Raw genomic sequence first — 25971 nt, 5'->3', positions numbered from 1 at the left:
ACTGCGTAAATTTCAATAAAATCCCGAAAGATAGGGGTTCCCTAAAACTTCTGACTGGTAGCGCCTATAGCGACTTATACATACATTTTGAAGACGCTACTCGGTATCTCCACATGTGGTATATTTAGCTGGTTATATGGCGGCACAGCTCAGCGCACACAGCGCGGATGACAGGAATGTGTAACTCTCATTGTGTGCAAGACTTGAGGAGTGAATAGAGGGTTTAGAGTCGATCAGCTCACACATGAGAGGACGAGGGGTGACCGGACCTTGCAGGAGCCAAACTATAAAGTTTGATGAGGTCAATTCTCTATAAGGATGCAAATGAATCCCCTTTTATAGCCACAGAGCTATTGTGTCAGGGCTGCAAACATCTCAGGGGGGAGAGGAGTATTAAGCTATTAGCTTTGTTAAATGAGGAGGCTAATTGTATGACTACTGAGACCAGTAAAGCAGTGGTGCGAGTTATACAGAGCTATTAACCCGTTCTCTGCTGATAGATTGTGTTATCCACTTCGCGCCTGGTGCTTTGCAGTTAATAGCGTCATAGGCGCTTAGTAGAAAGTTCCGTAACGCAGTGTTTTACCAGGCAGGGATCATGTTGGATGGTTTGGATGTACTGAAAGTCTCTGTTCTCTCCTAGATGTGGATGAGTGTCTGTCCAACAACGGTGGCTGCCAGCAGACGTGTGTCAACACTTTGGGAAGTTACCAGTGTCGCTGCAATGGCGGCTTCTTCCTGAGCGATAACCAGCACACATGTATACACCGCTCGGATGGTGAGTGATAGAACGAGGGGGTCCTTACAATGGGCACAAGTCTCTGGTTAAAGGGCCTGATTTAGAGTTGGAAGCTATTATTACCGCAGTTGCGATGGTTTCAGCTGAAGATGTGCAAAATTATGCTATTGGAACAGCCGCCAGCACTGAGTAAGAGTAAGAGACGCCCAACGGAGCCACCGCAGCTGTCCGCAACTGCGTACACATAACGCAGCATCGGAAGCAGATCGCGAAGACATCGACTGCCTGATTAAGTCTATAGTCACTCAGAAAGGCCGCCGTAACTGAGACACCGGAGCCATGTTTTCAGCGTACGGGATCGCAGGTAGATGATGTGTCACGTCTGCGAAATGGTCTAGACACACCTGCGTTTTTAGCGGATACTCCCCGTTGCTTCCCCAAACGCTCTCTGCTTGTCAATCACGCTGCGAATAAAGACCCGCAGTACGTGAGTACTGGAATTTACCTCGACACATGCAAAGCGCAACTCAAACGTATGCGCGGTAGCAAAAAAAAAATCTCGATTTGCGAAAACATCGTCATTGCGCTCAGCTCTGAATCAGGCCCTAAAAGTATAAATGAAAGTCATCCTGAACTTTGTGTGTAAGTGATCTTCCTTCATATCCGCTTAGACCCAATTCCTGCTGTACCCCTATAGATTGTAAGCTGGCGAGCAGGGCCCTCTTACCTCCCTGTCTGTCTGTTATTACTCAGTGTTATTACCGTTTTGTTCCCAATTATACAGTTCAACGGACTACGCCAGCGCTATATAAGTGACTGTTAATAGTAATAATAATACTCACTACTGTACCCTGTGACAGTATATTAGTGAGCCATGATATCGGCAGCGTGAATATTATGCATCTAAATGGAGCTGTTTCTCTTTCCCCAAATTATGGGTAAATTAGGTATAAAGTGGACCTAGCCCTTTACAGGCTTATTCATCACGTCACTCTCGGAACATTTTCTGACGTTACTTTCCAGGAAGAGAAGCGCTCCGTAATAAGTTTGCCTGAGTACGTTGCTCTTACTGTAATTCCTGGGCCCAACCATAGCGTCAGTGCATTGTACACGTACGTTTTCCCAGAGTTGGTGCGACACCCACAGACAGAATGGTTGGTATTCCTGTGTATTAAAGGGTACATTTTGCGCGTTTCAATCCAGTCGATATGACTCCTGAGGAAATGCTCACATAGCACTGAGCGAGCCAATATGTCTGCCCAGGCCAGCAATCGCCACCCAATTGTGATCTAGCTGGGTGAAACAGAGGCGTATCTATAATGGGTGCAGGGTGTGCAGGGAACACGGGCCCCTGGGTCCAGGGGGGCCCCGCACCGCACACCCTGCATCCATAATATTACTTACCTCTCCGGAGTCCCACGTCGGCGCGGGGGTCTGGCACTGTAAATCGACTGGAAAATGTCTGCGATGGCCATTTTCCCGTTGTTTGCGCATGCGCAGTACAGGGGAAAATGCCCACCGCGGCCTTTTTCCCGGTGACCTGTGCATACACTATAGACTCTGGGCACACTCTAGTGCCCAGAGTCTATAACTGCGGCGCTTGGCGCACACACTCCACACAGCTCAGTGCGCTGACGGGCGGAGAGGGACCGTGTCGGAGACTGCTCACGGGCCCCCTCCTCTCTAGAAACGCCCCTGGGGTGAACATAGGGGATCTTCTTAAAGAACCTGCAACTAGAAGATGCTGCATTTACCTAAAATCCTTGTTGAGATTATGTATACGTCAGGTATTTAACATTAAACCCTTATGAAGTGCAGGGGTCGTTTTCTCTGTAGGAATTGTGGTCATAACACGCCATCCTAATTAATACTGGTTCCTGCAATCCACAAATTAAAGACTGAGAAGTTGCTATTTTTCTAGCATTAGAATTTAGATTTTTCTCTTCAGTATTTATTCTCAGAGAAAACTCTGGTCTCTAATGTGGACATTTGTTCTATAGCGCTTTTGCCTGCTGTGTATTCAGGGACCGGGAGAAATGCGTCGCTCGTGAACCGAGCCGTCTGCTTTATTTATTAACTGTTTTATCTGTGGCCAGTGAACTTTATCCCATTACCTGCCGTAGAGGGGGCCCCTTACCCACAGCCTGAATGTGCAGAGAGGACATTACTTTTCTAACAGAGTATAAACTAAACAGTTAATTCTCTGAACGTCCCCCCCGTCCCCAGCGTCCCTCCGTTGGTTGACAGATCGCATTGCGCCTGTTAGCTCAGGAGCAGTGGCATTAATGGGGCTAATTTGTGATCTTCTGTGTTGGCCGGGTGGGTGATTGACAGCGGGGTGGTGACCGGGCTTTCATGTTTTGTACATTCGCTGGGATTCAGGAATCTTTGTTTTGTGTGAAGTCCTCAGTGTGGGAAAGAGGATCAAAAAGCCATCTGGGTAGAATAATCGTAATGGGTCCAACGTCAGCTCCTTTGTGCACTAAAGCCTATATAATAGCGGGAGAGGGGCTGTCGCTGCATCCGGCATTCAGACTAAGTGACTAATTAAGATGTGATTGGAATTTACGTACGCAGGTCTGCAAACTCGTTAAGTGATTATGTGTAACCCCTCCTCTACGTAACAGCCATGGAACGATTTGCCGAAAAGTTGTCGTATTAAGGCACAGTCAGGGCTGTGTGCGTTTTCAATCCATGTTAGTTGTATTTTAGAGTGTAAGGGGTCTAGTTACTAAGCAGTGATAGGAGACAGAGTGAAAAGTGATAAGGTGCCAGCCAATCAGCTCCCAACTGTCATTTTTCAAACACAGCCTGTGAGATGACAGTTGGGAGCTGATTGACTGGTACCTTATCACTTTTCACTCTGTCTCTTAACACTGCTTAGTAAATAGACCCCTAAAGCATTAAACTTTTAAAACAAAATGAATAATTAGGGCCTGATTCAGCTTCAGACGGAATTGCAGAGTTGCTCGCAAGCAGCTTTGCAATTCCGTCTGTGCTGATATGGTAATGCTGCTGCATTACGTATCCGAGCTGGGTTATCCAACGCAGCATCGGATACTCTGCGGAACATCGGCTGGCTAAGTAAGGTGACCCATGGGGTCACGCAGCCGGCCACTGCAGTTAAGAGGAAGAAGCCAGGAAATCTCAGTCAGCCGACAGAGATCCTGGCTTCATCCCTCCCCCTCCCAAAGGCGGCGACACGCCTCCGTTTTTGGGAACGGATGGGCATCACCGTCCCCTCCCTGCCTACAAATGGCAGCAGACTGGCAATCACTGCCAGGTGCATGCGGGCTCGCCGACCCGTTCTGCACATGCGCAGAACAGGTCATGCACCTGCACAGATTCCCGATCATCGGGAATCTGCGTTCAGCAGTGCGCTAGCGAGCAGTGCATGAGAAAGGCCCTTAGTGCGGTTCCTACTCAAGTCTTGATTTGTTTAAAATCTCACAGCCTACAGAAAAAAATCCTGCATCACATCCCATGTAAAGTCAATGACTTTTTTTTTATTTCCATTAATATCCCCCAATCTATAATGGCAGGATTGATCAATATTTCCATACATTTTTCTGCAGATTTAAGCGGACCTGTCGCTGCCGCGTAGTAGGGGCCAGGGCCTTAACTAGGGTAGTGCGACCTGTGCCATGGCACAGGGCACCGCAGGGCATTGGGCGCTGTTTGGGCCTGACAATTTTCCTGTTAATTATGATTCTCACTTGTAGCTTCCTCTTCTTGTATCCCCAGCATCTCCTGGCCTCCCCTATCTCTTCCCTGGCCCTTACCCATGAGACCATGGCCCTATTTCAGATGCACTATCTTATGTCCCTTTTTAAAAAATGGGTGGGGGGGGGGTTGGCACCAATGTTCTCTCTGGCACAGGGCACTAAAAAGTCTAGTTACAGCTCTGGTAGGGGCAGCCATCATGGGGCTCATGCCATAAGGTGGTCGCTAGTTTCTAGTGAACTGATGGGGGCCAATGGTTAAAAGACCAGACTAAGATTTCTCTGCCTGTCTGGGCTTTCTCTCTTCTTCTGCTATAATGCAGTAGGTGGCTACATCCTGTTTTCTACCTTGTTGTAACAATGTTGCTGATTGAACCCTAAAGGGGCCTGCACACAGGATGGCCTTTTGTTCTTTAACTGAAGCTCAACTGATCTTTAAAAATTGATCATAGACCAATACAATCCTTGCAAGAGCTGTTCGCATGGCCGATGGGCGCAACGCAGGGTAGATGCTAGATAGCGCCTAGATGCAAGTATATGCTCGTATAGAGGCTTCACCTGGAGTTGCCCCTAATGTGGACAACAGGCACGGTTTAAGAGAGAAAGGGGCCTGTGTGCGGCCTCAGTGCGGGCCCCCTCCGGCACCTCAGTAGACTCCGGCTTTACACTAGAGTCTACTGTGCACATCTCCGGGAACATGTCGCCCATTCTATATTCTACTGCGCACGTGCAAATTGCCGGGGAAATGGGTGCCGTGCCATGTTCCTGGGGATTTCTGTCTGCAGCGCCGGCCAATGCGGGACTCCGGAGAGGTAAGTATAATTATTATATGGGTGCGGGTTGGACCCCACAGGACCCAGGGTACACCCTGCACCCAATATAGATACGCCAACTATTTATATGTGCTTATCTTTCCACCAGAAGGCAACAGACATGTTGATGAGAATAAATTGAGCATTTTCTGAGTGTGACATCACCGTTACTGTAGTGTGACATCACCTTTACTGTAGTGTGAGTGTGACATCACCGTTACTGTAGTGTGAGTGTGACATCACCGTTACTGTAGTGTGAGTGTGACTTTTATAAAGCAGCTGTTTTGTCTACAGATTTCTTATACCACGGACAGAATCTATAAACATTCCCCAATTTCCCAGGTGCAAATGTAGATTTATATTGTTACATTCCTCTCATACTCTGCAATGAAAAACGCCAAAACAATAAGTGTTTTGTCTGAGGCAGAAGTAAGGGGTCTATGTACTAAGCCTTGCAGAGAGATAAAGTGGACGGGGATAAAGGGGGTCATTCAGACCCGCTCGCGAGCGCAGGACGCTCGCAAGCGGGTCGATGTTCCCCCACTGCGCATGCGCACGATGGAGTGAGCTCCGTCGCGCGCATGCGCGAGACCCGGCGAGCGACGGGCTCTAAATCGCTCCGGGTCTCGCACCAAAGGGGGCGTGCTGTCGATGTTGATTGACAGCACGCCCCCTTTGGTGGGCGTGCCTGCCAGATGGAGGCGTTCCCATGGGAACGCCTACCGTCTGAGCCCGGCCCCACTGACATACATCACTAGTGATGTCAGTGGGAGTGATTTTGGCTCTGATAGAGCCAAAATCACTCCAGGGCTTGCGGTAGCGAGACCCTACCGCAGGGTCTCCGTCGCAAGCCCGATGGTCGTGATGGTCGTGATGGTCAAGACCATTGCGACCATCATCATGGATGCTCGCATATGCTGTGGGTGGTCACCCACAGCAATGCGAGCGGCCAGGAGGCCGCTCCATTTTCATGGAGGAGGGCCCTGATTCAGAGCGAGTGCTCTGGTCAGAGCGTTCGGCTCTGAATCAGGCCCAAAGTGCCAACAAATTAGCTCCTAACTGTCATTTTCAAACACAGCCTGTAAAGTGACTGGAGCTGATTGGTTGGTACTTTATCTCTGTCCACTTTATCTCTCTCCAAGGTTTAGTACATAGACCCCTAAGTCTGCTCCTGTTTTACATAATAATAATTTGACTCCTTTCACTTGACACCTCTTAGGAAACGGCCGTTAGGCTTATACAAATAGCGGCCAGATATGAAAAGACATTCAGGCGCATTCAGTGTGGCGGTAGCTGCGGGGATCCGCAGAAACCTGATTTACTGCCTTGCGCTAATGTGAAATCCCGCAGGAAGGTCTAATGCGGAGGATCGTGCATCTGCAAGCGGGAACCTGTACCACCAAGTGATTTTGTGCCGGCCTCCGCTGCCGCCATCATTAGTATTGGCACATGCACCAGCTGGGTGCAAGAGATCCATCAGACACAGGCCTCCCACCCTGGTATGCAGGACTCAGTCACATGGAGCTATAGATACACGCCCACGACACTCCCACAAGACAGGGCGGTTCCGTCTGATTGCATTGTCACCGCCCAGTTCCTGCCCCTAAAATCCCAACTTCACAGAAAGACAAATCTGGCCAAGTTCTGCCTGACTCAGATTAGGACAGACATACGCAAAAATGTGTAAATTCGCATTTGCGCAGGTGCTGAATCCCGCCATTTGCGTCCTTGCGCAGAGATCCGCCGATTGAGAATCAGCCCCTTAGGGTGGGATGTATCTTGTATCGCATATAATTTGTGTTGCATGGAATTCCAGTTTAAAAATCGGGAGCTCTACTGTGCATGCTCGTCCTTCAGCAAACTTCGTTTAGAGTGGGATCCGAAGGGGTTTGTGCAGATAGGAGCCCATAGACTTCTATAGGCGACACACCACACCTTTACAGTGTTTGTTTAATCATTTACTAGGAACAAGTGACCTCACCAAAAAAATCCGGTTTGAGATTTCTGGCCAGAAGAGCTTACACTTTGTTTTTTTGTCTGTGTGAGATGTTGTATTGAACTGATGACATATAGTAGCATATCTCTGTAATAATAGTAGACATGTATGAAACTATTTTGCAAAACAAATGTTAGAGCTAAAAGATATATTGGGCAAAATTTACTAAGCGGCGGTTTGACGGCGGGTTTTATTCTATTCTAAACCACGGCGGTTTGGTGATGGGTTCTATTCTGTTCTAAACCCCAGGGCTTTGGTGGCAGTTTTGCAGCGGTTTCTAAATGACAGCCCTGTTCCATTCTAAAATGTGTTTTGACTGTGTTTTGGCGGCGGTATTGCTATCTGCAGATTTACTAAGGCCAAAACCCCTGCAAAACTGCCATCAAAACACATTTTAGAATAGAATAGAACAGGGCTGTCATTTAGAAACTTCTGCTAAACCGCCACCAAACCCCCGGTGTTTAGAACAGAATAGAACCCGCCACCAAACCCCCGGTGTTTAGAACAGAATAGAACCCGCCACCAAACCCCCGGTGTTTAGAACAGAATAGAACCTGCCACCAAACCCCCGGTGTTTAGAACAGAATAGAACCCGCCACCAAACCCCCGGTGTTTAGAACAGAATAGAACCTGCCACCAAACCCCCGGTGTTTAGAACAGAATAGAACCCGCCACCAAACCCCCGGTGTTTAGAACCGAATAGAACCCGCCAAAAAACCCCCGGTGTTTAGAACAGAATAGAACCCGCCCCCAAACCCCCGGTGTTTAGAATAGAATAGAACCCGCCACCAAACCCCCGGTGTTTAGAACAGAATAGAACCCGCCACCAAACCCCCGGTGTTTAGAACAGAATAGAACCCGCCACCAAACCGCCACTTAGTAAATTTTGCCCATTGTATATTTTGTTAACTGTATATACAGCTGATAATATTTGTCTTGTACCTATGCTATGACCAGCTTTTACTGGCTGGGAGAGGCCATGTTACAGTTCTATACTGGCGTCTATATACTGCGAGAAAAATTCTAATATAACACAAAAACAAGATAACAATAAGTATACTGCAGACTTTCACAGAAACATGGCAATGTGCACTCACCAACTTACAATGATGTTCATTCTCAACTTTATTGCATCGAAAATATTTTTCCAACTTGAGATATAACTTGTATATATATATACAATTATCACATATTGCTACGTAAACAAATGGTGATTCTACTACCTTCTACAAATACTAAAATTACTTAATTAAATCAGCCCTGAATCAGTGTGTTATTGTATAAAAACATTACAAGGTTTCACCAAGTTATTTTAACCCTCCGACTATAAGCTACTTTTGCTGCACTAACATTGACGTTTACTTCCACCTCTTTCAGTATAATGCAGGGAGCCAGGAAGCCCAGGGGGCTTATTGCAGGATCAGGTTTTGGCGTGGGTTGGGATATAGTAATGATATTATTGCAGTGTAGTGTAATTCCGCGCATCATTGAACAGTATAGCCCCAGTGAGTTGATTTGGTGAGTGTTACAAGCTATGAGGGACGAGGGGGGGGGGCTACGATCTGGGTTTTACTTAGACTGGTTGTCAGCCCAGTGAGGGGAGCACTGGGATTTGGTGCAATTTGTTGTAGGCCCTGCAGGGCTCAGAGGTCAGTCGGTAGATGATTAAAGGGCACATTAAGTGTAATTTGAAGGCTGAGATTGAGACGAATGTACTTGGCTTGATCAGTAGACGGTGAAGGGAGGAAATGAGCCTGGATGAGAGCAGGTGTTGTGCTGGGAGCACAGCTAGAATTTCTCCTCCTGAGAACACTGCGGTTTCACTGTATAAACATCTGCAGAGCATCGCAGAACATAAACCGCAGCCTCTGACACATTGCGGCATTTATCTCCCAGAAAAATACCGAGGCTGTAGCTGTTCTGCGTGGAATATTTGGCAACGGGGGCTGCACTCTGGTAACAACCGACAGGTATTAAAAAAGCAAGGCAGGTGTCCTCCCACCCTATTTATTACAGACACAATAAAATAGAGGGTGGTATTGGAAACAAAACACGTGACCACATTTACCATGCGCAAAATGGCTGGATGAGGTGCCGCGGCAATTTGTACCGTCCGGTGGGAGTAGTTGGGGCATTGCTTGAAACGTACGGAGCAATGCAAACACTAGATTTCATTTTGCGGAGCACAACTGTTAGGATCAGATAGTTCGGTGATGTGGGTGTGTTTTTAATGGCGCCCATTGCTTTGTGGCGGGTCGTATATCTTTTTTTTCCATTTGCAAGAACACTTGAAATGTGGGGGAGCTCTAAGCTGGTGTATTCCCAGTCTCATCCTATGCTTTTATTATTATTATTTTAATTATTATTATTATAATTATTATCTTTTACTTGTATAGTTGCCCGGAGAGCTCCATATCATAGTAGATGAAACATGCAGCAAGATTCCATTGTACTTGGGTGACCACATTACCCAGCTTTCCATCCACTATATAACCCTAGAAAAGTTTGGGTCTATGTCGTGCACAATGAGAGTCGGGCGGTAGTGCGTGTGGGCACCCCACGAGCCCCCACTGATCTTGAAAGAAATAAAACCACATGAACCCATGGTGGGCCAGCTTTGGCAGCGCACTCTCCCAGTTTGTCCCTGTCACCATTTCTGTTCAAGCACGCGTGTGCACTTACACGCTTATGTGCAGTGCGTGTTGCTGCCGTCATTACAGAATATATTGAAATATATATATTTTTTTAAAATAAACAAGTCGGACAGCCTGAAGGCGAAGAACGAGGGGGAGAGAAAGGGAAAGAGAGAAAAGAGAAGGAGATGGGAAAACATGAAAGAAGAGGAAGAAGGGAGTGAGATGGGGGGAGAGAGACAGGGGGAGATGGGGTAGTATAGGGGGAGAGCAAGAAAGATGAGGCAATAGATAAGGAGAAAGACAGGGAAAGAGGGGAACAGAAAGAGGAAAACAAAGGAGAGAGATAGAGATGGGATAGGAGTGGGGAAGAGATAGAGACCAAGGGTATGTAGTCACCGACCGACGGCTTCCCGACTGTGAAATCCCGGCATGGGACTAATGATAGGCGTCGGTATTTTGACTCCTATCATTATACAGATGCCGAAATCCTGACGCCCGGCATGCCGTATGAAGGTAAGCCGGGCCTTTTAGCCACGGGAGGGGAATCGGTATGAAATACCGCCGGCAGCGCCTGGCCAACAAAAGCAGGGTTCCCGGCAGCGGATGCCCGACAGCGCTGGAAATACCGATCATTGCTAAGGTAAGTATAAACTAACTTAACCCCCTAGCCCTAACCCTCTTTAGGGATGCCTAACCTCCCCCCCCCAAGTGCCTAACCCTAATCCCCCCTTCCCCGCTGCCTAACCCTAAGTCCCCCCCGGGGGTGCCTAACCCTCCCGATGTGGATGCCGGGCACCGGTCTCCCGGCGTCAGGGAAATGTCAGGCGTCTACATCTAGACGCCCGGCATTTCACCCTCGCCGGGATATGACAGTCGGGAAGCCGGCTGTCGGTATTACGGCAGCCGGTTTCCCGATTGTGTACCGCGGAAGGGGGGTAAAGTTTAGGGACTTCTGGGGGGACTTACGGTTAAGCACCCCTCCGGAAGGGTTAGGCTAGGGGAAGGCAGGGTTAGGGTTAAGCACCCCCAGGGGGAGGTTAGGGTTAGGCACCCCCCAGGGAGGGTTAGGTTTAGAGTGCGGGGAGGGGGGGTTAGGTTTAGGCACCCCTGGGGAGAGAGGTTAAGGTTAGGCACCTCTAAGGGAGGGTTAGAGTTAGGAGGGGGAGAAGAGAGGGTTAGGATTAGAATTTACCTTAGCCGGGATTTTCTGCTTTCCGGCGTCGGTATTACATCTGCCGAGCTTAAGTCCGACCGTATGTCATACCAATTCCCTACCAAGAGTCAGGGGCAATACGTAGACACATAGAAACAAAGAATTTGACGGCAGATAAGAACCACTTGGCCCATCTAGTCTGCCCTTTTTACCTTTTGGTAACCTCAACCCTATGTGATCCTCAGTTCTTTGTAAGGATATTCTTGTGCCTATCCCAAGCATGTTTCAATTGTTCTACTGGCAGATGGGGGCAGCAGGGGTGGAGGGATGAGAGAGAAAATGAAGCACGCAGCAGTGTTTAAGGATAATTGGAAGGGGGTGAGCCGGGAGATGTTTAGCACTTTTAGGCAGATTGTACCCAATATGAAACAAAGTACCATAGACACATGATAAAGACGTTTGCAATATATCCTCACTCTCAGTGTTCATGTAAAATATATATGAGGCCAGAACGAGCAGCATATTGGTGTAAACCTTGTGGGACAGTAGTGGTGAGAGGGGGGCTAGAACATTTACACTTTTGCTTCAGGTTTTTCCGCCTCTCTGCGCATTTGTAGTTGTGTTGCTCTGAGAGCGGCGCTGTACTTCAGCTTGTGCTGTGCGGTCCATTCCTCGGCATCAGTGCAAAACCAAAAGGGATTTTCGCCGCCCTTCATAAATAAATGGCCTGATTCAGAGATTTACACAATTCCGATATTTACGCGGATCGAGTGATTGTATGCCATTGCCTCGCCATTGCGCACACGTGTAAGCCGCACTACTCGCACAAAGTGATTGGTTTGCAACTGTGCTCGCACAGAGAATTAATTTGCAGAGTGAGTGACAGGTGGTCAGCGTTTGCGGGAGGTAACGGGGGGGTGGGGTTAGGCAAACGCAGGCATGTCTGACCGTTTAAAACACCGTTTCATGGGCGTGCATAATTAGCCATTGTAATCTCCTTGGCAGCATGAGAGCGCTGTGCTAGGCTCAGTGTTTAAGACAGGTCAGACATGACTTACGTGCTGCGTTGATGCCCGATCTGCGTCGATGTTACCAATGTTTGCGCTGTTGTACGTCGTCGGACAATATGAGAAGGCAGCATTAGGCATCCCTATGCTTGTCTAAGCTTTGGAAACGGGCAACTGACAATAGAAACAGCTCCGGGCACTTCTGAAACCACCCCTGAATCAGGCCCTCAGCGGACAGAGGGCCTGATTCACATTGAGTGATTTTTCGCAATCTGCGCATGCGTCACAGTGCGTGAACCAGTCATTGCGATGGGAAAGTGCTCGCCCGTAGCCCGCAATCGGGCCGCTATTTTGAGTGACAGATAGTGCCGTTTGTGGGTGGTAACAGGGGAAGGTGCTTGAAAACGGGGTTGTGGATGTGCGAACGCAGGCGTGCCCAACTGTCAGAACGGCGTTTAGTGGGTGTGCATAATTAGCAAAGTAGCGTCATTACACACTTGACTGGGTTGTATTGTAGCCAGAACTGCTCGCAATGTTGTGGTGGGAAAAGGCTACCACAAGCGCTGCGAGCAGCTCCGATGGCTCTCGATGTTCCTGATTAATCCTACAACTACCGGAGATGACGTGTGTTGCGAGTGGCAAAGGGGCGACTTTATACAGGTGCGAGCGCATAGTGCGGCCGCTCGCTATTACTTAGTGGGCGGCTTTGCGCGACACAGTGCGAGCACATGATTTAAATAGCCGGCCCCCTTTAGCCAGCGAGCGGACGCAAATAGCATCCGGGTCTGAATCGGGCCCAGAGACCCTCAAATCACCAGTTTGGCAATTCCTGGTTTAAACATTTGGCAATAAACACATGTAAAATTGCAATTACAGTAAAAATATTTTTTGGGGGTGACTAAACACATTTCAGCTTTAAGACTGCGTCCTTCCCTATCCCGGATATCTATCTGTCCCCTGACTGGCGTTTCTTTAACAGTCGGCCCATGTTCGATATTGAGTTACTGAACCATAACTAGTTGTTGGAGACCCTAACCCGCTAATTCTCAACTTTTGACCCTATGATTACAAAGCAGAACCAAACCTTAACACAATCCAGAGTCTTTGTGAACCCTATTTCAGATGCCAAAGTCTTTATTTTATAGGCTGTTACAATGGCGTCTTCAGTTACACGGGCGACTTGGTGTTTTCTTTAGCAGAAACTGCGGATTTTAGAAGAGCTGCCTGATGAATATACAAGTTTCCAGCATTTTCCCATATATTTGTCCTCAGCGTTTAGAAGCCAACATCAACCTACAATATTTCCAGCAACTCGATCTGTGGTCATCCTCAAAATACAGACGGTCACCTCTCAGACAGTGGTGAGAACCTGCAGGGTCTGCTGAGGAGAATGCATGGATTGTAGCAGCGTTTTAAATATCAGGGAAATAGGTCGGATTCCCGTGATTTATAGACAAGAACTGGGTTTTTTTTTTTTGTACGGGAAAGGGATCGCCTTACGCTTTGGATGGGGCAGACGTGCGTAACTTTAATGGTGGCAGGTCACACTAAACTCTGTGGCCTGAATTCCAAATCTCCTAGTATCTGTGTTACATTTACCCTGGTGTGTGAGTATTTATTTTATTTTATTTATTACCAGTTATATATATATAGCGCACACATATTCCGCAGTCCCTGCCCCAGTGGAGCTTACACTCTATGGGCCTCATTCAGAGGCGGTCGGAGGATGCAAGCGGTCGCTCAGAAACTGGGCGGCCACTTGCATCCTGACCGCCCGCCACCCACAGCTCTAATGACCGCTCCGGTGATGGTCGCGATGGTCAGAGACCATCGCGACCATCGGGGCTTACGACGAGACCCTAGGGTAGGGTCTCCCTTGTCGTAAGCCCCGGAGAGCTTCTGGCTCTGTCTGAGCTGGAAGCTGTCCACTGACATCACTAGTGATGTCAGTGGGGCCGCCCCCAAACGGTAGGCGCTCCCATGGGAATGCCTCCGTTTGGGCTGCCACCCCCCCCGGCCCGCCTTCCAAACGGGGCGAGCTGTCAATCAACATCGACAGCTCGCCCCCTTTGGATCGAGACCCGCTACGACCGGCGCTGTCGGTCGTAGCGGGTCTCACGCATGCGCACGATGGCGCCGGCGCCGTCGTGCGCATGCTCTGTGGGGGGCCATCATCCCGGTCCGAGCGCATCGGCGCTAACGACCGGGTCTGAATGACCCTCTATATTCCCTACCACATGCTCACACACATACATACACACTAGGGGTAATTTTTTGTGTGGGGAGCCAATTAACCTACCAGTATATTTTTGGAGTGTGGGAGGAAACCGGAGCACCCGGAGGAAACCCACGCAAGCACAGGGAGAATGTACAAACTCCACATAGTTAGGGCCATGGTGAGAATCGAAACCCATGACCTCAGTGCTGTGAGGCAGTAATGCTGACCATTACACCATCTGTGCTGCCCCATGTAGGATTGGGTTGTTGTATGGACCAAAGTCGCAGGTTTGTTTACTTTTTTCGGTAACCAAAAGCATTTTAGCAAAGCTGGCGGGAAAGTAGTTTGTGTGAATATCGGCGGAGCGTCTGACACAGGCCCATAGTCTTCTCATTTACAGAATCATTTACAAATATATGTAGAGATAAAATCAGCGCAGAATTTGTAGCGCTGCGTATGCGCGCGCTTTGCCATTTTTTTGAGCTGCGCACCTTAAACTTGCAGTCACTTGCGCTTGCAGAGGCGGGTCAGGGGCGTAGAGACCCAAGTCAGCCACTATCCTTAGAGTTGCGTCCTTTTATTTATGTTTGTTAGAGGACGTATATTTGCTGGTCCGATACGCCTGGTTTTTTTAAGTTTCTGAGTTGATGCTCACAGATTTGCGCAGGAAGAATCTATGCATTTGATTTATAATTAATTGCATATATCTTAAAGTACATCCTCGGCGACTGAAGTGTATGGACGATTCTTTTCCTGCATGCTAAAGTTGCAGTTGTACTTTTAAATCTAAAATCAGGGTCATGATCCCCAAAATCCTATCAGTTCCACAAGAAATGACTGTGCCGCACATTTATAAATGAGTTTGGGGAATGGCGTGTTCCGTGCACAACTATAATCTGCTAAGTGTCAGAGACGTCCATTCTCTGTAAACTATACATGAAAAAATAGGGGATGACACAGAACGCTGACCTATTGATGTATAATGTATTAGGGGGATGGTGGTTTGTAATGTATGATGTATTAGGAACGTATGATGTATTAGGAATGTATAATGTATTAGGAACGTATGATGTATTAGGAATGTATGATGTATTAGGAACGTATGATGTATTAGGAACGTATGATATATTAGGAATGTATGATGTATTAGGAACGTATGATGTATTAGGAATGTATAATGTATTAGGAACGTATGATGTATTAGGAACGTATGATGTATTAGGAATGTATAATGTATTAGGAACGTATGATGTATTAGGAACGTATGATGTATTAGGAACGTATGATGTATTAGGAACGTATGATGTATTAGGAATGTATGATGTATTAGGATAACAGTATGTAAGCTGACAAAAGAGGATTAATAATGGAGTAGTACGTTTAATCACTATAATACAGTCAGGTCCATAAATATTGGGACATTGACAGGATTTTCAAATTTTGGCCTCTATTCACCACCACAATATTTTTGAAATGAAACAAACAAGATGTGCTTTAACTGCAGACTTTCAGATTTAATTTGAGGGTAATTACATCCAAATCGGGTGAACGGTGTAGGAATTACAACGGTTTCTATATGTGCCTCCCACTTTTTAAGGGGCCAAAAGTAATGGGACTATCAACTCAAAAGCTATTTCATGGACAGGTGTGGGCTATTCCCTCGTTATTTCATTATCAATTAAGCAGGTAAAAGGTCTGGAGTTGATTCTAGGTGTGACATTTGCATTTGGAATCAGTTGCTGTCGACTCTCAATATGAGATCCAAAGAGCTGTCACTATCAGTGAAGCAAGCCATCATTAGGCTGAAAAATCAAAACAAACCCATCAGAGAGATAGCAAAAACATTAGTTGTGGCCAAATCAACTGTTTGGAACATCTTAAAAAGAAAGAACGCACCGGAGAGCTCAGCAACACCAAAAGACCCGGAAGACCACGGAAAACAACTGTGGTGGATGACAGAAGAATTATTTCCCTGGTGAAGAAAAACCCCTTCACAACAGTTGGCCAAATCAAGAACACTCTCCAGGAGGTAGGTGTATATGTGTCAAAGTCAACAATCAAGAGAAGACTTCACAAGAGTGAATATAGAGGGTTCACCACAAGATGTAAACCATTGGTGAGCCACAAAAACAGGAAGACCAGATTAGAGTTTGCCAAACAACATCTAAAAAAGCCATTACAGTTCTGGAACAACATCCTATGGACAGATGAGACAAAGATCAACTTGTACCACAATTATCTGAAGAGAAGAGTATGGAGAAGGAAAGGAACTGCTCATGATCCAGAACATACCACCTCATCAGTGAAGCTTGGGGGTGGTAGTGTCTTGGCGTGGGCATGTATGGCTGCCAATGGAACTGGTTCCCTTGTATTTATTGATGATGTGACTGCTGACAAAAGCAGCAAAATGAATTCTGAAGTGTTTTGGGCAATATTATATGCTCATATTCAGTCAAATGCTTCAGAACTCATTGGATGGCGCTTCACAGTGCAGATGGACAATGACCCGAAGCATACTGCAAAAGCAACCAAAGAGTTTTTTAAGGCTAAAAAGTGGAATGTTATGCAATGGCCAAGTCAATCCCCTGACCTGAATCCGATTGAGCATGCATTTCACTTGATGAAGACAAAACTGAAGGGAAAATTCCCCAAGAACAAGCAGGAACTGAAGACATTTGCAGTAGAGGCCTGGCAGAGCATCACCAGGGATGAAACCCAGCGTCTGGTGATGTCTATGCGTTCCAGACTTCAGGCTGTAATTGCCTGCAAGGGATTTGCAACAAAGTATTAAAAAGTTAAAGTTATATTTAGGATTGTTTAGTTTGTCCCATTACTTTTGGCCCCTTAAAAAGTGGGAGGCACATATAGAAACCGTTGTAATTCCTACACCGTTCACCTGATTTGGATTTAATTATCCTCAAATTAAATCTGAAAGTCTGCAGTTAAAGCACATCTTGTTTGTTTCATTTCAAAGCCATTGTGGTGGTGAATAGAGGCCAAAATCTGAAAATTCTGTCAATATCCCAATATTTATGGACCTGACTGTATATAAACATCCTGTTCAACATTAATTATCTGACGCTCTCACTGTGCAAGGGTGACGTACGAGATCTCTCCATACGGAAAGGGACCCCCTGACATGGGCCCCCTGACTACCCCTAACTATAGCACAGGTGGCCTCTCTTTGTGGTCCTGGGAGAAAAGGTGACGTAGGTATAACATACCATATGGACAGTAGCCCCCTAAGAGGGCTCACTGACTACCCAGACCACCCGACGCATACCACCCACATGGTCCTAACCAATAGTAGGGGATGCAGTCAAGAAGCCGGCGGTCGAAATAGCGTCCGCCGGCTTCCTAACTGTCAAATCCCGGCAGGGGACCAACGACAGGCAGGTATCGAAATTTCAACGCCTGTCATTATACCTACGCTGGGAGCCCGGCATACCGAACGAAGGTAAACTGGGCTCCGGGTGCGGACAGCCGTGGGGGGGAGGGTTAGGTTAGGCACTCCTGGGGAGGACTTAGGGTTAGGTACCACCCCAGGAGGGTTAGGCTAGGGGAAGGGAGGGTTAGGGTTAGGCACCCCTGGGGTAAAGGTTAGGGCAGGCTTGCCTACCCTCCCGATTTGGCCGGGAGCCTCCCGATTTTCGGGTGCCGCTCCCGGCCCCCCGGAAAGGCAGGCAAGCCTCCTGGAAGCTTGCGACCCTCCCGACCTGCCCCCGAAAAAAATGGAAACCCCCGCAGCGGGGGGCCCTGTGGCTCGATTCGCGCAGAATTGCGTCATCGTGGCCCCGCCCCCTGCTTCACAATGCTGAAAATAACAGCATTGTGAAGAGGGGGCGGAGTCACGATGACGCGATCGTGCGTCCACACCCCCGTCCTCGCCCCCAGTGTGCCACCCCCGGCCCTGCCCCCAATGGCCGGCCCCGCCCCCTGCTATTTCTGACAATCAGCTCCCTCCCGGAAGGCTGGAGCTGATTGTCGGCAAGTATGGGTTAGGGTTAGGCACCCCCCCCCCCCCCACCCGAGGGTTAGGTTTAGGCTGCGGGAAGGGGGGGTTAGGTTTAGGCACTTATGGGGGGAGGTTAGGGTTAGACACTAGGGGGGAGGTTAGGGTTAGGCACCCCTAAGGGAGGGTGGGGGGGAGAGGTTTAGGGATAGTTTGGAACTTACTTTAGTCGGGATTCTGCTGTTCTGTTTTCCGTCGTCGGCATAATATCCGCCGGGCTAAAATCCGGCAGTATTTCATACCGATCCCGATAGTAGGGGGTGGAAGGTTGGTTTGCACCTGAGATGTGATAAGGGAGACGTAGTTCCATAGGCATTACGGATAGAGGCACCCTGAAGGAGCCTGCTAACTTCCCTGACAACCACCTACCCTAAAACAACTAATAATTACTGGCATCCACCTTTTTACTCGCAAATTGATTATTTATTTTATTCTTTATTATTTGGAGCACTGTGTCTCCTTGTTTATTTTTATATATACCGTGTTTCCCCGATAATAAGACCTACCCCGAAAATAAGCCCTACCCTTACTTTTGGAAAATGGTCCAAAATAAGCCCTACTCCGAAAATAAGACCTAACAAAATCCCCATTTTGTCCGGTCCCTGCCTGCGCTACACTAAAATGCCCCGAAATGGGCTTCCTTAACGTCATTCCTTGCATTGTATCTTTCAGAGGGGCTCAGCTGTATGAACAAGGAACACGGCTGCGCTCACATTTGCAGGGAGATCCCGAGAGGAGGCGTGGCGTGCGACTGCAGACCTGGATTCGAGCTGGGGAAGAACCAGCGGGATTGTATATGTAAGTTTCAGCTCACACTGCACAACACGCTGCGCAGGTCGGTAAAATGTGTCCTATTCCTAGTTCTAAAAACCGTTACCAAGACAGGAGTGCCCAATGATGCCCGGGCACAGGGCAATAGGGATACAGGGCTAAGAACAGATCATGGTTTGAAAAGTTTTATTTTCTGATTTTTAACCATAAACTAAAGATAAACTTCTTCTGGGAACTACAAGGGCACCAAGAACCATCAGAATGAGAATAAACCCAGACAGCTTTACTGCATCACTTACACTTATATTACAGACTTTGCCTTTTAAGAAAAGTGGTTGTTAAATGGCTGCGTCTGGAGGAGTGGAGGGTAATATTAAATAAACTAGGTGAAGGGGGAGATGTTTCGTCGGGTTTGGGAAGAGGGATTGGAGACAAGTGGGAGTCTGGGGTCTAATGCATGGGACGATCACACAGGGGGTCGTGTAAACAGCACCGAGTCCTGGAGTGTGGAGAAAATATCTGTCATAACAAGACTGCTGTGTGCTTCCCATGCAGCTTTTGCTTCCTCTAAGAGGTGATAACAGGGACAATAGCAGCATTCGCTCTGGAACTTTAGGTGCTCCTCGTGTACCGTGTGCTCCCCATACAGCAAAGGCTTCCTCTAAGAGGTGATAACAGGGACAATAGCAGCATTCGCTCTGGAACTTTAGGTACTCCTCGTGTACCGTATGCTCCGTACTGCAAAGGCTTCCTCTAAGAGGTGATAACAGGGACAATAGCAGCATTCGCTCTGGAACTTTAGGTACTCCTCGTGTACCGTGTGCTCCCCATACAGCAAAGGCTTCCTCTAAGAGGTGATAACAGGGACAATAGCAACATTCGCTCTGGAACTTTAGGTGCTCCTCGTATAGCGTGTGCTCCCCATACAGCAAAGGCTTCCTCTAAGAGGTGATAACAGGGATAATAGCAACATTCGCTCTGGAACTTTAGGTACTCCTCGTGTACCGTGTGCTCCCCATACCGCAAAGGCTTCCTCTAAGAGGTGATAACAGGGACAATAGCAGCATTCGCTCTGGAACTTTAGGTACTCCTCGTATAGCGTGTGCTCCCCATACAGCAAAGGCTTCCTCTAAGAGGTGATAACAGGGACAATAGCAGCATTCGCTCTGGAACTTTAGGTACTACCCGTGTACCGTGTGCTCCCCATACAGCAAAGGCTTCCTCTAAGAGGTGATAACAGGGACAATAGCAGCATTCGCTCTGGAACTTTAGGTACTCCTCGTGTACCGTGTGCTCCCCATACAGCAAAGGCTTCCTCTAAGAGGTGATAACAGGGACAATAGCAACATTCGCTCTGGAACTTTAGGTGCTCCTCGTATAGCGTGTGCTCCCCATACAGCAAAGGCTTCCTCTAAGAGGTGATAACAGGGATAATAGCAACATTCGCTCTGGAACTTTAGGTACTCCTCGTGTACTGTGTGCTCCCCATACCGCAAAGGCTTCCTCTAAGAGGTGATAACCGGGACAATAGCAGCATTCGCTCTGGAACTTTAGGTACTCCTCGTATAGCGTGTGCTCCCCATACAGCAAAGGCTTCCTCTAAGAGGTGATAACAGGGACAATAGCAACATTCGCTCTGGAACTTTAGGTACTCCTCGTGTACCGTGTGCTCCCCATACACCAAATGCTTCCTCTAAGAGGTGATAACAGGGACAATAGCAGCATTCGCTCTGGATCTTTAGGTACTCCTCGTGTACCGTGTGCTCCCCATACAGCAAAGGCTTCCTCTAAGAGGTTATAACAGGGTCAATAGCAGCATTCGTTTTGCAACTTTAGGTACTCCTCGTGTACCGTGTGCCCCCCATACAGAAAAGTCTTCCTCTAAGAGGTGATAACAGGGACAATAGCAGCATTCGCTCTGGAACTTTAGGTGCTCCCCATACTGCAAAGGCTTCCTCTAAGAGCTGATAACAGGGACAATAGCAGCATTCGCTCTGGAACTTTAGGTACTCCTCGTGTACCGTGTGCTCCCCATACCGCAAAGGCTTCCTGTAAGAGGTGATAACAGGGACAATAGCAGCATTCGCTCTGGAACTTTAGGTACTCCTTGTGTGCCGTGTGCTCCCCAAACAGCAAAGGCTTCCTCTAAGAGGTGATAACAGGGACAATAGCAGCAGTCGCTGGGTCCCCCTGATCTGGAACGTCAGGTATTCCTGGTGAATCATGTGATCCTGATACAGCAAATGCTTCCTCCATTAATCTCCATCATCGTCTTCTCTTCCCTCTGTACACTGAATTGTGGGTTGGGCACATCACTAGTGCCAGGGGACAATAGCTGGATCACAATCGTTTTCACAAGTGCTACAGAAGCCACTGGACAGTTTTATTGGATGTTACGTTCTTATTCCCAGCGTCCCTCTCATTCTCTTGTCCCTCAGAGACCACTTACATTTTATCTGTTCAGAGACCGGTCCTCAGTCCTGCAGTCTGTGGAGTAATATAATTTGCACACTCTGGTATATAGAATGTAAGAGATATTTTATATCTATGGACGGTAATAGATATCCTATATCTACTCCGATTTAGGACTTGAAATCTTTCTAAAACAAAAATTTGCTCCATATTTGTAGCATAAAAGTCAAACACTGTGGCAAATAGTGAAATTTCCAACAGTAAGGGGTATATTTACTAAAGTGCGGGTTTTTAGAAGTGGAGTTGTTCCCCATAGCAACCAATCCGATTATAGCTATTATTTTCTAGAAGGTGCTAGATAAATGTTAAGTAGAATCTGATTGGTTACTATGGGCAACATCTCCACTTCTAAAAACACGCACTTTAGTAAATATACCCCTAAGAGGCTAAGAAATGCATAATCCCATTTATTCGGAGATGTATAAGTCTCTGTATTTCTGTTAAGATATTGCTATACTCACTGTAAATGTCACATGTAACGATTCATCTCTCTGTGCTCCGCTGACAGTGACCTGTAACCATGGAAACGGAGGGTGTCAACATACGTGTAATGAAACGGACGCCGGACCTGTTTGCGTATGTCACCCAAAGTACACGGTGCACACGGATGGCAAGGCCTGTGTCGGTCAGTGCAAATATTATATAGGAGTTTGTTAACAATAAAAAACAAAACTGGGGTCTTTAACAGCCCTCTTCTTATTAATAAACAGTATCCAGCAACCTGGGCTGCAGAGAGCGTTCCTGAGCTGTGTTTATTAAACATTTATCATTGTTTTACAGGATTTAAAAGTCTTCACTTAAATACATTATTTGCAGAGCTCGTTCCCTGTGACCTTTTCAGTGGCCCCAGAATGACCAACGTTCTCTTCTCTTTTACTCACCAGAGAAAGAGGACCCTGACAGCAATTCTACATCCGTGGCTGAGATGGATAAGAGGGTGAAGCGCAGACTGGTAATGGGTAAGTGTAATTGCAAATGGTATAACAGGGTATTCATGAAAGCTCGGGGAGAGAGAGATACAATTGTAAGAGATAATGTACCAACCAAACAGCTCCTGTCATTTTTCAAACACAGCCTGTAGAGAGACATTTAGAAGCTAGAGAGACAGTTTGCGCACCCAAAAAGGGGGGGTGGGGCTTTGGGAGAAAGGGGGGGAGCCTCTGGAAATTGGGGCGGAGCCTCAGGAAACTGTGGCGGAGACTTGCGGCTCCCCCCGTTTACGTCACTATCAGGGCGTGTGCACGGCATCTGTTCTCCTTCTGCTTACCCGCTGCCCTACTATGCAGAACAGCGGCTTGTGCTCTCCTCAACTTTCCCCCCCACCGCGAGACACTGCGGTCCGCGGGTGGGACAGCGGGACAGTCCCAGAAAAAAAACGGGACTGTCCCGGGTGGTATGCAATTGGTTGGTACTTTGTGGTAGATTTATCAAAGCTTGGAAAGAGATAAAGTACCAACAAATCGGCTCCTTTCACTTTACAGGCTGTAGGGGTCTATGGATCTCATTCAGAGCCGGACGCTATTTGCGCTCGCTCGTTCAGAAAAAAGGGGTGGCTATTCAAATGAACCGTTCGCTCTTTGCGGTCTGTTCACGGCTCTAGGTCTGAACGAGCGTACAAAACTTGCGGTCGTTTATTGGGAAACTACGCCCCCTGGCCGCTCGCATCCTACGTCATGTCCGCTATTTATTAGATTAATCGAGTACATCGACCAGCGTATGAACTGCTCGCTATTCTTGTGGTTGGTTTTTCCTACCGCAATCTTGCGAGCAGTTCTGACTATAAAGTAACCCAGTGACGTGGTCAATGACGCTGCTGTGTTAATTATGCACACCCATAAAAACGCCCGTTTTGACCTTTAAGCACGCCTGCGTTTGGATCTCCACTCCCCGTTTTCAAGCACCTTCCCCTGTGACCACCCACATACGCCTCCTCCTGTCACTCAAAATAGCAGGCATTCGCTATTTAGCAAACAAACGATTTTCGGCCGCACTGACTGGTTTGCGCATGCGTATTACGATCTGAACGCATGCGCAGTTGTGCAAACATCGCTCGGAACGAACGAGCAGCTGCTTACGAGCGGCTCTGAATCAGGCCCTATGTACTAAGCCTTGAAGAGAGATAAAGTACCCACCAATCACCTCTTAATTGCCATTTCACAGGTTGTGTTTGCAAAAATGTCAGGAGCTGATTGGCTGGGACTTTCTCTCAAGTTTTCACGAATACCCCCCTTTATCTCAGTATTTCATATTACAGTCCACCTAAATATCTAGCCTAATGAACACATCTCACCCAATGCATTGTTACAGTACAGGGGAATTAGGTGCCAGTATACTGGATAAACCAGGAAGGAGCAAATTATTAATAATAGTGCATCAGAAATTTAGAATACATTTTCTGGCAATTGTTAGGGAATAAGATTAAACTACCATCATAATCCATCTCCTTATTTGTTAGGTTTCACCATTCCCGTAAGCGTAGCAGCAATATTGGCCTGTTTCAGTGTTGTACGCAAACCTGAGACCTGCGTAACATCTGTACTGCGCACGTGCAGGTCTCCCTCCATGTGATCTCTCCCAGACAGCAGCCTGATTGACAGGCTGCGGCTGTTAGGCAGTGGCGATTGGGTGGGGCCGGCCTTCGTTCTGTGCATGTGGGCCCGATTCTGAGTTGGGAATAGAGTAAAGGTGCCCCATACACGGTTCGATATGCACTTTGGGACACGATGGTCTATCCGATGGCCGACATATCGGGTGGTCCCCAGACACGGAGCGATCCACTGCCCGACCGCAAAATATGCCGGCACCCCCCTCGCCCACCCGCATAGCACTGCATGGGATCGCACATCGCATCCCCAGTTCAAGTGAACATGCAGTAAGATCTGGACCCCACGGGAGCGCGCACTGGGCCTGATTCAGACCCGGACGGTATCTGCAGTCCGTTTGCAATTGCCGATGTTTGCTAATCTGCGTATGACACAGTGCGATCACAGATCCCTCGCTCGCCCTGCAAAGCCAGCCCAGCAGAGTGAGTGACAGGAGAGGCCGTTTGTGGGTGGTAACAGGGGCAGTCCAGTAAAAACGGGGAGTGGAGGTGCATACGCAGGCGTGCCCGAGTGTTTCAGCGCCGTTTTAGAGGCGTGCATAATTAACAGGCAGCGTCATAGTACACGTCACCAGCCATTTTTTTCCTCTGTTTTCCTCGCAATGCTTGCGGTAAAAAAAAGCTACCCCCAGCACTGCGTTCACATCCGATAGTGGTCGATGTACCAATGTTTTCATAAACTTCCAGAAGATGACGTGGGGCAGTGGGCATCTCTGCATTCGCTAAGGGGAGTCTGCATACACAAAGTGAACGCTCGTACAGGTACGATGGGCGTGCTTATGCCTTGGCGAGCGATCGCTCCCCGCCGCGTCACTTTCAAATATTTGCATACGCATCATGCGAGCATATGCTCATAGCGACCGGGTCTGAATCAGGCCCACTGTCCGATATCATGTCCACACACGGTATTATATAGCAGCGATATCGTACCAATCCATCGGATCAGCTGCTATATCGCACGGTGTATGGGCACCTTAAGAAAGACTGTGCACATTGGTAAAACCATGCTGCACTGCAGGGGGGCACGTGTAAAACGTGTAGAGAGATTTAGATGTGAGAGGAGCCTGTCCAAACCCAAGTCTAAATTGCAGTGTTAAAATAAAGCTGCCCAGCATTTGTGGGCTACATGCAAAACATCCACTATTTACCCTACATGCGAAACAAATAAATGTATTTGCCCCCCTTGCATTGCAGCATGGTTTGTTCCAGGTGCAAAGTTACCCGATTTCTTTTTTCTGCTCTCCTCCCACCTCAGGACCAGGCGCATCGTGTGCTATTTAAGACTTCTGCAAAGTAACAGTACTGATAATTACCTGTGAATCTTTCTTCTAGAAACCTGTGCTGTAAATAACGGAGGGTGCGACCGCACATGCCGGGACACATCGACGGGCGTACGTTGCAGCTGTCCTGTCGGATTTACGTTGCAGTTCGATGGAAAGACATGCAAAGGTGGGATGTGTAGTCATTAGGGCTGGGAACAGCGATGACCTGCAGGCAGTTTTCATGTAATGATCTGCATTTAGGTTGGATCCTAAACACCGGTCTCTGTGCCAATAGGAGGTGGAAGCGTCAGGTTGGGGATGAGTTATAGAGCCAGGTTTGGCTGTAGTTGCAGATCTAGTGAAGTCTGGGAAGGTCTGTAATACTTTTTGCTACAATGACAGACAATCGGTCCTATCTCCAGGTTATGGTCACTTTATTTTTCTATAAACAGTCAGAAAACCATCCGCTTATATTGTTTTTTCCCAGAGACATTTTTTCTCCTTGTATTTATTGACTTATTTTCCACCATAAGTTATAGGACCTTATTCAGACCCGCTCGCAAGCGGGT

At 47.7% G+C, this 25971-nt stretch overlaps 1 protein-coding gene across 3 annotated transcripts in view; it reads left to right on the top strand.

Moving 5' to 3' along the window:
• SCUBE2 (signal peptide, CUB domain and EGF like domain containing 2) overlaps window positions 1–25971 on the top strand; it is a 118298-nt gene that overhangs the window by 16287 nt on the left and 76040 nt on the right. For all 3 annotated transcript variants that reach the window (XM_088447101.1, XM_088447100.1, XM_088447099.1), the window contains exons 4-8: window positions 644–778; window positions 18968–19093; window positions 22047–22163; window positions 22423–22497; window positions 25473–25589. In XM_088447101.1, coding sequence (XP_088303227.1) covers window positions 644–778; window positions 18968–19093; window positions 22047–22163; window positions 22423–22497; window positions 25473–25589 — 570 coding nt within the window. The remainder of the gene's footprint in view (window positions 1–643; window positions 779–18967; window positions 19094–22046; window positions 22164–22422; window positions 22498–25472; window positions 25590–25971) is intronic.

Source organism: Taudactylus pleione, unplaced genomic scaffold (assembly GCF_031769625.1).
Source record: "Taudactylus pleione unplaced genomic scaffold, aTauple2 ptg000418l, whole genome shotgun sequence".
Taxonomy (NCBI): domain Eukaryota; kingdom Metazoa; phylum Chordata; class Amphibia; order Anura; family Myobatrachidae; genus Taudactylus; species Taudactylus pleione.
This window is presented reverse-complemented; position numbering and strand designations above follow the sequence as displayed.